General features: G+C 41.7%; 1 protein-coding gene across 1 annotated transcript; it reads left to right on the top strand.

Moving 5' to 3' along the window:
• Positions 1-5,640: 5,640 nt before the first annotated feature.
• Positions 5,641-11,364, top strand: syt19 (synaptotagmin XIX; the record flags this gene model as incomplete). Its single annotated transcript, XM_083974347.1, has 8 exons — positions 5,641-5,830; positions 5,934-6,007; positions 7,927-8,046; positions 9,168-9,353; positions 10,032-10,184; positions 10,319-10,438; positions 10,836-10,947; positions 11,057-11,364. 8 exons carry the CDS (start codon positions 5,641-5,643, stop codon positions 11,362-11,364), a joined length of 1,263 nt encoding a protein of 420 aa, XP_083830473.1.
• Positions 11,365-12,466: the final 1,102 nt, after the last annotated feature.

Below are 12,466 nucleotides of genomic sequence, written 5' to 3'. Positions count from 1 at the left end.
AGGACGGTGTTCCCGTACAGGAAAGTTACAGGTACATTTCTACCACTTCAATGAGTTCAGAAACATTATTTTAAGATAAAAAAAAACTACAAAATGGGGCTTTTAATCAGAAACCAGCTGAGCCATAACACCGGAGGTATTGGTTGCAAGCGGTGGAGGATGATGACTCTCCACCAGGTAATACATCGCCCAACTGGAGCTTCGGCAGGGAACTGGTCATTTTAAACAGCTCGTATACAGCAGCTGGTGTTGAATATGGGTCACAAGTGCCCAAAACTTCAAAGTTGTTTTTATATCTTTCTTTCTCGGCCGCTGACAGATGATTTAAGTCATTACTCGGTTGCTTGTCCATAGAAAGTCCATTGCGGGGCCACTTTGGAATGTTGCTTTTTGACCGCCAGGTCCCTGGGACGTGACGTCAGTGAAAGCTATCAATTGGCGATAAATCTCTACTAAACCCGGCTGGGAAAAAAATCGCCGCGGGGGCAACTACGTTTTGACGGTGATGTGTTTTGATATTAGCATTAGCTGTTGTTAGCCACGTAGCTCAGCTACTTAGCTTCAACTGTGTTTATATTGATTACATAGCAGATAAACAAATGTAATACGGTGTCGATAACGTCTCTGTGTCTTCACGCTGGTCCTGTTGCTCCGGTGCTAATCAGACACGGGCTCAGAACCAGAACCAGCACTGGAAGCAGCTCGGTGGAGAAGCTTGTAGCTAGTAGCAAGCTAGTATGAAATGTTTATGTGTTGCCTGGCAACAGCCTTGTCTCCCTTCCCAGTTGCGGAACTATTTCTGTTGGCGGAGCCAAATAAATGATTAAATAAACAAACAAATCATAATCTCTTGTAGTTTATTACTGTTCTAAAATGCGCTCGTAGCACTGTTGTATAAAAGCAATATCACACTCGAGGTCGTGCTGTTGTACTGTATATCAGCACGGTGTGATTATCTGCGGCACTCGGCCTGCGGCCTCGTGCCTACGACCGAATCACAGCCGTGCTGATATACAGTACAACAGCACTCCCTCTCGTGTGATATTGCTTAATTATAAACTTATAGGCAAGAAGATACACGGGAACTTTGGCTGCATTATATGGAGTAATACACACACATTTTCATTCTTGAGCTGCAGGACTCTACTTCACTCGGTAATGTAATCGCCTCCACCACAGCGGATTAACGTTACCTGTAACCATGGCAGTAACAAGTGGATGGGTGAGTTATTTTCGTCTCTTTTCAATAGAAACCAGGTAAAACTACTGTACAAATACTGTTGATGACGTTTGGTGCTGTTCTGAGCATTATTTGTGGCTATGAGTGGCTTTTTTAGCGCTGTTTGTTATGGTGCGGTCAGTGCTAAAGTTGCTACAGCTAGAGAAGCTAACGGTTAGCAGACTTCATCTCTCGAGGGGGGGTCTAACCATAGACTACAGTGGCTACCAATGTTGTAGCGTTATAGCCATAGACTGTAAGGTTATAGCTAAGTCAAGACAGGCAGGAGCACATCCTCTTTTCCACCAAACTGGTTCCAGTGCTGGTGCTAGTTCGGTGCTTAACTGGTTCCACTCTGGTGCCTCCAAAGAACCAGTTTGCTTTTCCACTGATCAGGAGCCAAGTCAGAGCCACACTCCCCATTCAGGAGGTGCTCTGTCTTTGCTGCCTGCTACAGTTATTTTTATTTATTTATTTTGCCTGCTACAGTTATAAACGGACCTGAAAATTAAAACCTGGTCCAACCTGCGGGTGTTGAACACCGGACTCGACGTGGAAGTACAGACTAGGCTTTTAATTAACGATAACTCTAAACCAGGCTGAAAAAAAGAAGGAAAAATATATGAGCGTTAGCTGCTGTTAGCCACCGCCTGTAGCTCAGCTAGTTAGCTTCAATTGTGTTTACATCTATAAACAAACTTAATACGTAGCGATAACGTGTCTGTATCCACCTTTTTCCGAACGTCAAAAACGTAGCCTGTTTTGCCGGTTTTGCTCTTCCGGTGGAATGTTATGTTTACGTTTCCATGGTTTCGGTAGTCGCGGTAAATGCATGGATTTTTTTTTTTTTCCCCCCAATGAAAATCTGTAAAACGCATGGATCATCACACCAGCTTTTAACAGTGGATATCACACAAATTGACATCTGTGTTAAAAGCCAGCGTTAATAGATCCATGCGTTTACCGCAACTATGACAACGCCTGAAAACCATGGAAACGTAAACGTACAATTCCACCAAACCGGCAAAACTGACTTCCGGTTTTGCCCATAGATGACGTCGGAAACTTGTGGATATCTTAGCGCTGGTCTTGTTGCTAAGGTAACCCTGCTGCCAGCCCCTGGAAGAACCGGTTCTTAGCTCTGGCCCAGAAAGGAGTTGGTGCTGGTCTGGAACCAGTTCTAAGAACCAAGAACCGGTGCTTAGGCAGTGGAAAAGCAAAGAACCGGTGCTAAGCAGGAACTAGCTCCGAACCAGCACCGGACACACCAGCTGTTAGGTCCATGAAACGCCGGTCTGATTTATTGTCACCATGACAACTATAACATTCCAAAGTCACCTAGCAGGACTTATCTCTACATCTCCCTTTTCCAGTTAGTTTCCAAGAGAGACCTTATTTTAAAGCGTCTGACTAGACATGAGGAAACTATCCAATAAGCACAACTTTTCTAGTTGTAACAATTAACCAATAGTCATATATACATTCATAACTTAAAGTTCATATTTAAATTCCAGCAAACTCTAAAATCTTTTCATTTAGGTAATTCAAACAATTCTTCTCTAAAGTCTCTTCTAAACACGTCATAAAAATCACTGCTGTAAATATAGATAATAAATAACAAATACATATATGTGGGTCTAACTCGGTGTCAAACTCGGTGTCACGGTGCGTTGGACCATGGGTTAAATTTACGCCGGAATATCCCTTTAGGCCTGTAAAACCTCTTCACTTCCTTCCTATCACGTTTTTCGGTAGGCTAACACTTGTCAAAAAACGTCTGTCAGGAGACAGCAAATTAGTTAGCATGTTGGCGCGTTTTTGAAAACAAAGTGAAATTGTCCAGCCAACCTACCTGCACATGGAGAAGACGCTGCATCCGAGCCAAGATGGCAGTCTAGTTTCAACCGTCCTGCTACTTGTAGTGGCAGAAAGGCTTTCAACTATACCATACTAGGACTGGGAGAGAAACTATATCCGACTTTCCATGGCGTCACTCCAATGACATGGAACTGGTATCAAATGTTCATAATATGAGTGCTATCAAACGGACCTCCAATACTGTGTTATAATACGGATGAAGGAGAAGAGAATCTAAACTCAAATCAAGTGGAAGAACCCAGTTAATATGGCTTCATATAGGAAAAGACATTGCCTGGTTGGACTGGGAAAGAAATGTAGTCTGTGGGACTTTGTTTACTGCCCATACTCCACCTAGGCCTACATATTTACATCAAATGTAATTATTTTCTGCTACCTTGTTTGTTTGTTTTTACAGAACCTTAAACATGTTGTTATTGTTAAGAAAACAGACACTTGTTGCAGAGTAAAAAAAAAAAAACCTTAACTACACAAAGTCAAGAAGGAAATGCAAGGGATAGAGGCCAGCAGAAGGGCCTGAACTGGATTTAGCCTAACCTCTGCAGCTGAAGTGGACCCGGCCTTGTTTCTACCAGGTGAGCCACCACAGTCTACCCTGTGTGATTATCTTTGATTCAGCAAAGCACTTTGTTGACTTTGTCTCACTGTACATTTGAAAAGTATGCTTCCTCCTAATAAGTTTTGAGGTGAACTTTGACTGGGAAGGAACCGGGAAGTTTGTTTTCATTTTTTTCAAATTCTTGAAGTGTCAAGAAGCTATATGGGTTAGGTGATATGACTAAGATGACTTGGCATGGTGTGAATGTTGCAAGCAGCTACATTCTTAGGAATACTTCCTCTTTCCATTATGTAGCTTACCTCTCTATGTGTGAGCAGGCCTGCAAAACAAAAGGTGACTACTCAGTTAGGCAACAATGGAAAACTTTTAGAGCAAAAGCTATTTAAAGTTATGATGCCGTGCCGTCTACGTGTCACTGTGGTTGTAACCTGTATAAGTGAGAGTGTCCTCCTCTCATTGTTTTATCACCAGCACCCACAGCTGCTTTGCCTACAGTTCAATGATAAATGTATCTAACGTCCATGCAAAGTACATTTAACAGCTAATGAACTAAAGTATTGGATGTGTTTATGAGTGAAAAGTATATACATGTCAACTGTGGTGTACAGCAGAGAAAAAGCAACATTTTAGACAGGATTCATTGCTAGTCAGCAGTTCCCAATACTACCTGGTGGCAAAGATTTGGCTAATCACTAGCACAGTCCGGCATAATAATTTTAATCCTGTTTTCTTGCCCTTCTGTGGATGTTGTCTGACCTGAACCTTGACTTCTATGTAAGTATGCAGAGGAGTCTTTCAGAGGAAGAGAGCAGGAGATCTCGGGTCATGTGAAGCTCCCTCAAATGTCACTCAAATCTAATCAAACCCGTTTGTCCAGAAAGTCATCTGCCTGGTGTGTGTGTGTAGAGAGAGAGGAGGGGAGGAGAGAGAGAGAGTAGTGCCCAAAACAGGTGAACAGGTAGGTGATAAGGCACTGTTTTGAATTTCTCTTGCCGACAAGCTCTTTTGTGTGAGTGAAATTTTCAGAGCTCACTGCATGGATTTATAGCACAGGAAAATGTGTGCCCTGTGAGCTGAATTCTTCTTGCTACAGGTAGGCTAAATATCTGTCTTTGATGTCATCATATACAGTATAGAGTTCATGATTCAGATTGTAAGCACATTCATGTAAAAGTCTTTGGTGTTCTCCTATCTTTTAAAGTAGGTTTGGGGCTGATTGCAGTAACTGACCTATTTTTGTTACTGATTTGTAGATTTTTTGCAGACTTTTCTCATATTTTGGTAGATGCGTGACCAAGTGCTATTTTACCTAAGAGTTTCTTTATAATAAACTACACCAACAGTAATCCAGTCTCAACAGTATGTTCACATTGACCAGATGTTGACATGTAAAGTCTAAAAAGTCTTCAGTGAACTAAACCGCTGTAAAAAGCCCTATTAGTATTTTGGCATTGATCTTGCAGCACTTTGCCTGTTTGCTGATTTTGATCAAACAGTAGTTTTAACTGTATGTTTCTCTTCATGCTTCATCTGTGAATACTTGTAACTGCAGTCAGCTTCCTAGAGCTCTAGCTGTCATGTTTTAACCTTCATGAACCTTAGTGTGTGTGGAAGTTGGAGCACAATCAGTCACCATTTATTTTACTGTTTTGCATGGCTTAACTGTCTCTCTATTGTGATATTTGCTCTGCGACAGTCTCTCAACATACTGTTTGATTGCCCTGGCTCTGCCTTAATACCAAAGTTAAACTGGTAGCAACATGTAATGCTAACTGATGATGTCGTAATTCTACATATTGTGAACAAGTATTTTGATTATATGAGCGAGCAGAAATTGCTTATTGCTAATTCTGTTGTTGTTTGATGGTTGAGACTATAACACAACTGCAAGGTGGTCCATAAAGCCACCTAGTAATCCAGTGGTCTTTACATACTATATATTGATGTTTTGCAGACCACATGGAGGCAGAGAGTCATGATCACTATGGACTATCCACCTCCTCTGAGGTTGCTTTCTGCTGCTGGAGAGCTGAAAATGCCGCTGTCAGACACAGTCAAGTACTGCATCCTGGGCATTTCTGTCACCCTCCTCCTTCTGGCCTTGGCTATCTTGGCCTGGCAGACCTTCAGATGCTGCACCCAGAGACAGACCACATACACACGACAAGATATGGGTGAGTTTACAGTCCCAAAACGGTACAGCACAGATTGATGAAGTTTGTTGTCTGACTGATACAGAAATAACCAAAGGCAAATTTGTGACTCATTTTACTTAAGTGAACAGTGATCAGCTGTATTCAGATGAAAAGTCAACGGCAGCGGGAAACTACTCAGGAGCTCCAAGTACTAAGGTAAGAGGAGATGGTGATATGGTGGAGACTTACTGTATATTCTGCCATGGAGCACAAAGTCACAACCATAAACCTATTGGAGCAAAGCCACTGATGGAAAAACTTATACAAAGCATCTGCCTTTTAGTTAAAGGTACAGTATGTAAGAAATCTAAAGCAACTGGCCGTAAAATCCTCCTAATATGTCACAGAGACTCAGGAATAATGTTCATATAACATGATGAACTCACCAACAACAATAGTACAGCCAGAGTATTCGCATTAAAAATCTTTTTTTGCAGACTGCAAATCATGTTTATGTTTTGAATTTACGTGTTGGCATGTTGCGCCACCTAGCCCTCTCTCCCAGTCACGGCGGCGTCAGTGGCATTTCAGCCTCCGGTCTGCTTCCACTGAGCTGCCGCTACAGCTGGGAGAAAAAACGAGATCGCTTTGTTTTGAATTTGACTGCAGTAACCGTTTTTGGCCACATTCTTACATATGGCACCTTTAATGCTCAGGGGACAGTCCCTTGTGCCTGGATGTTTGTCTTATGGTGCGTTCACACCAAAACCGTCGGGAGCGTCAGCAGCATGGGCAGCAGGTGCTTTCAACGCTCTGTTCAGCTCCAGCGGCCGGCGGCGAAAGGGGTGGGACTTTCAAGCAGCGTGGAAGATGTGTCCACTCAGGCGCTCTCAATTTCTCCCGCTGTGAGACTCCCGGTTTGCAACTGGCTGCCGCCGCCGCCGCGACGCTCCTCATTTGCATAAAGTTGAACTTCTCTCAACTTCTAATTTGACGCTCTCGACACTTCTTCGCGTGTCGACGCCCCTTGACGCCAGTCTCCATTGAAAATGAATGACTTCTGGCCGCCGAAACACCCCCAACGCTTTTGGTGTGAACGCACAGTTAGTGAGGTGAATCTGAATTATGCGCTGTGATTATGAGTGCATTGAGATAAGACTTGCGCATTACACTTGGCAATTAAATAATTCAGCAGATCAACATGAGCATGAGAAAATTAAATGCAGTTGTTGTTTTTCAATTATTTTGGGGGGCTTTTAGGCCTTTAATCGACAGGACAACTGTAGAGAGACAGGAAATGGGGAGACGGAGAGATAGGAAAGGACGATCAACAAAGGGCCAAGGGGAATCTTACTGGGGTCGTGCGGCGAGGACTAAAGCCTCACATATGAGGCTCCTGCTCTACCTACCGAGCGAAATGACACCCTGAAATGCAGTTTAAATGTCTTAATTTAGAGGCCTATTCAGAATGATAAACACTATATAATAATAGCAGAGTAACAAAGAGAAAGGTGTTCTCATGGATAGCAGCAAACAAAACAAGGAATTAAGAGACTTGACATACACAGGTAAAAAAAAAGATGTGGATGAAAAACCGAGACTAATGGATGAATGCACTACTGTTACAGTATGGTTGAAAAAAGAGCAGCATTTAGACATCAATTTATTGCAACACAAGGGTACAATAGCAAAACATGTGCTTTTAATTTCATGTTGTTTGTAAAATATCGGTTTATATTGGTAGGTGTTGTTATTTTGTTCAAACCTTGTAGTCTGGAGAGATGCAACCAAAACTCAGCACAGTCTATGTACATAAAGATTAATGAGCACACTTGTTCAAACAAAAAAAGAGTTGGGACTTTTCTCTAGTCAAATAAAAGCTGGAGGTGCTGTAGTTGTTTATTAAAATGGTTCCCAGTTGAGCGCGTCCCTTCACCAGAGTCAAACAGCCTTACATGTCTTTTACCTCAATTTCCTTCCAGAAAATTATACATTTTCTTGCATCATTAAGGGAAAATAATTGAACCAAATCAGTACCAAAATAGAAGTGGTTCTTTCATCAATTGGTCCAACACTTTATGCATAATTCTACTTAAAACTACCACTGATAGATGTGGTGCGTATGTGTTACTCAGGTGTCGGATGTCAGCACTGAGGTTCACAGGCTGAGTCGGTGTCTGTCTCAGACCTCGTTCCCCGCCTCAGGATCCAGCCAGGCAGATGGAGACTTGGGAGAGCAGGACGACACTAAGAGGGTAACAGATATTGATGTATCCTGCACTTCTTATCTTTAAAAAACTTCCTTCCTTACAACTTTGTCTTTCCAAATTGGTCCCACTTAGCCTAGAAATCTAGACGCACCCTAGCTGCAGCAAATATATTTGCTCCGTAGGTGGGTCTAGAAATGAGCCATAGGAACTTTTTGAGTCTCGAACACCGTTTGTGTTCACCAATCACAGCGCTCTATCTGTTTAGAGAGTCGTTGGGCGGGTTTAACGCGATGACGACATACTTGCGAGTGCGACGGTGAAAAACATGACAAGATGGCTTTGGCAAAGGAATCGTTTGAATCGGCGTTGTCATTTTCTTCCAAAGTTGAGCAAGAAACTGCACTCAAGTCATTCATTTCGAAGAAGGATGTATTTGGTGTTTTGCCGACGGGATATGGGAAAAGTTTAATCTACCGACGTCATCCTGCTCTTTGCTCTGATTAGTCGTAGCGCTACCCCCTGGATTGAGCCGAGGTCTACCGGTCGTTGCCAGACTATACATTTTAATGATATTTTTTCAACTATAGACTATACATTTTCATGATATAGTCTGGCTTGTCAGGCTAGGTCCCACTTGGAAACTGGTCTAATGTACAATAGTTTGCATGCATGCTAAATGGTAATTAAAAGATGACATTTTGATTCATATACTTTATTCTAAACCTTATGGTGGCTACAGATGAAGAGGCAGGGGATAGATAGTCTATAAAGATTTGTTTTCTACACAGTCCCTGCAGAACTATACACTACTACTATACTATTGTACTACTGTATTTACATACCACTGGAAAACAAACCAGATTGTCAGACATGGATCACTGAAAGAAAATAATAAATTATAGTAATAACTTAAACTTTAACTCATATAGCACCTTTGAGGAAACCCAAGGTCGCTTAACAAACAACAACAACAACAGATAACAAATAAAGAAAGACCAAACACAATTAGCGGGCATAGTCCAAAGTGGGTGCTTGGCAAATTGTCAGTGGCAGCGAGCTGCACAGCGTGGGAGCTGCTGTAGGCTCTGCTCCAAAAGGTTCAACTGGCAATATCAATTTGTGCAGTGGGTGCTTGGCATATTCCCTAACACAAAATCTTTTACCAGGTGGATGGATCGATACGGTTCTCTGTCTACTATGACCAACTGCAGTCCCGCCTGGTGGTCACGGTTTTACAGGTGGAGGGTCTTCTGGAACAGAGCCAGAGCTGCAGCCTCCAGCCATTTGTCAAGATAAGACTCATGTGGGCAGGATCACTAGGAGTAGACGTGGACAGCTCTAAGGATGAGGAGGTAATGCTGTGTTCATTGTTTACCACATAGCCTATGTACTTGACATGTAAATTTCTTTTCTTTTTATGCTTTTGACTTTAGGGCATTAAAATGATTGCATTTTGTATCGATTTTGCTTAAAGCAGAAGTGAGTGATATATTTGTGTTAATATAAGTCTTAAATAGTTATATCTTCCGACAGCAATCACTTACATAGAGTGTTTGGACTGAAACACGGGTCTCTCAGTCCCTCTGCTCTGCTCTGAGCCGAAGAGAAAACATTTATCGTATCCTACAGTTTTTATCCAATGAGGAGAGAGAACGGCATGCAGGGCTGTGTGTACAGCCAAGGAACGCCGTGAATGTGGTGACGTAGCGTCGAGGACTGTTATGGTGCGTTCAAGGAAACTCGTATTTTTCCGACCGTGAAGTGGTACCAGTTCGATCTGGTACGAGTTCACCGGTCGGAAGTTACGAGTGGCCGTTATAGTGACTTTCACCGGTAAAACAGGTCGGAAAAACACGAGTGGGTTGCCTGAAACGCTACAAAGTCGTAAGTTGTGACTTGAAGCTGTAATTTACGATTTCAAAAGCCTGCCTGGAACGCAGCATTAGCGAAAACGACCGGACCACTCACTTCTGCTTTAAAGCAGCTTTGACAGATGAGGATGTTATGGATTACTGCTGTGATCCTTATAGGGTGAAAGGACGTCAGCTGTTCTGTGGACAGTGTTGCAGGAGTGGCGGACTCGTGTTGTGAAAGGCAGCTGTAACCCTTTATTTGGAGATCAGTTCAGCTGTATTCTGCAACAGGATAAAGATGAGCTTCATCACATCAACCTCAGGATGGAGGTTGTGCAGTACACATGCACTAACATTAATTCTAAAAAATGCTGTTGTTTTTTTATTTTGTTTTTTAAGTTGTATGGTTTTCTGTGTGTGTGTGTGTGTGCGCGTGTGTTTGTGTGTGCGTGTGCACATCTCAGGTGAGAGACTTTGATAAATTCTCTAGACACTCAGTGTTGGGAGAGGTGAGGGTTCCTCTAGGGCAGCTCAACATCTCCTACCCTCTGGAGCTACAAGAGGATCTGCAGATACCCCAGAAGGTAGAAGATATTATGTTTGCAAACACACATTTATCATAATGAAAAATCAAATCTGTGATATACTTTGACACACAATAGAAAATTTGCTGTTATGTTATAATATGGATATGTTATTATTTTCAGCTTTCTTTTTGCTATTATATTTAACTCTGTCATATATCCCCTAATATGATTATTGGTATTAATAGGGTTTCCACTCTGTATCCCACTACTGTGCTTCAATTGAGAAAAAAAAATACTTGAAAAGAAATGAAGCAAGCCTTGAGCAGGAATCAGAGAATAGCTAGATAGAGTTTTTGACTGGTGAACAGCTTAAACAATAAATATCAGATTTTTTGCTCACAATCATTTTAGACTTGATTTCAGTGACTAAGAACTCGAGTTTCTTTCTTTTCAGGATTTTGTAGGAGAGGTCCTACTTTCGCTGAAGTTTCTTCCCACTTCTCAGAGGCTGGAGGTCGGTCTGCTAAAGATCCAAACAGCTCTCAGTGAGATATGCTCAGAAGCAGGTAGGAACCATATGTCTTCACAATAATAAAGCCACCAGCCGTCACATACACAGACACAGACACATACAGTCTCACATAGTAACTAATCTGCCTTCCTTGTCTTGTACAGCCTTGTATGCCAGGATCAGCATCCAGTGCAATCAGTGCAGACTGAGGTACCAAAAGACCTCTGTAGTGGCCCGCTGCCTGGTGACTGTCTTCAATGAGGTGCTCATGTTCTCCCTGCCAGAGTTTCCTCTTGAACAATGTAAAATTACAGTCTCTGTCTATGAGACTCGCATGAATAGGAAATCAACCAAGCATCTGATGGGGCAGTTAACTCTGGGAAAGGACAAGAGTTCAGAAGATGAGCACTGGAGCTTGATGATGCGCTCAGTCCGTCAACCAATAGCAAAGTGGCATGGCCTCCTGATCTGAGTTACAAGACTTTAATCTCATCTCCTGCACTTCTCGGATGTCCTACCTGTTCGTGTTTTACTTGTTGCATGTGGTGTTTCTGCATCAGGCTCTTGAGGGACCCATGTAACTGTAAGCCAAACATGGATCATTCCCCTCTTGATTCCACAGTGGTACGAAAAAGGTCTTCTGTATCTTTTTAGATTCAAATCTCATAATATTCACAACTGTAAAGATCTGACCTTCCTTCAGATGAAGATCACTTGAGTTTTGCACTGTGAATAACTGCATTGTTTGTTACTGTGTTATTGGCCTTCAAGCTGTGCCTGATTTAAAAACCATCCACTCATGATTAAATTGTTATATTAAAACTTTGAATGTTCAGTCAGTTCACTGTGATTAACTTATACTGTCTATGTGACAAAAAAAGAAAACAGTTCATGTTAACTGGGTGTAGAGGTAGAGTGTTCAGGGTTTAACCCATATACATGTATGTTGAACAGAAAATCAATCTCAACAGGATACCATTACCCTTAATGTAAAAACACACACACAACATAACACAAACTTCAAGCTAATTGTCACCTATATTGTTCTTCATGTACGCACAGTTGGAAACAATGTCCTTTTTCTGAAATATCTATCACACACTCAAACAGACAAATACACAGAAAATAATGTTTATAGGTTTTAATTCATTTTAGGTTTAAAGGAGAATTCCGGTCAACGTTCTACAGCTCTAGGTCCCTGAGTGCAACCATAGAAAAAAATCAGAAAAATATGTGCAGACTGGACCTAGCTATGTCTGTTTTCATGATGACTGCCTTTATTTATCTTAAGATAAAGCCTTTGCTGCCACCTGTTGGCAAATTTTTGGAGTCACCCAGAGCACACAGTAGCCTATGTGTCAATCCTTTACTGTCCAGTACCCAATGAACCAATGATGATAATGTATTTTTTGAATGAGAAATTATGAATTTGCTCGGAATATATGCTTTTATCAAACATTCATTCATAACAAGTAACTTTACAAGCTTATTTCTACTTATAATAGCGCTCCTAAAAATTAAATCAATTAAAAGGAACACGTTTGAATTAAATTATACAGTGGCATGCAAAAGTT

The sequence above is a fragment of the Trachurus trachurus genome (assembly GCF_905171665.1).
Source record: "Trachurus trachurus genome assembly, chromosome: 6".
Classification (NCBI taxonomy): Eukaryota; Metazoa; Chordata; class Actinopteri; order Carangiformes; family Carangidae; genus Trachurus; species Trachurus trachurus.
This window is presented reverse-complemented; position numbering and strand designations above follow the sequence as displayed.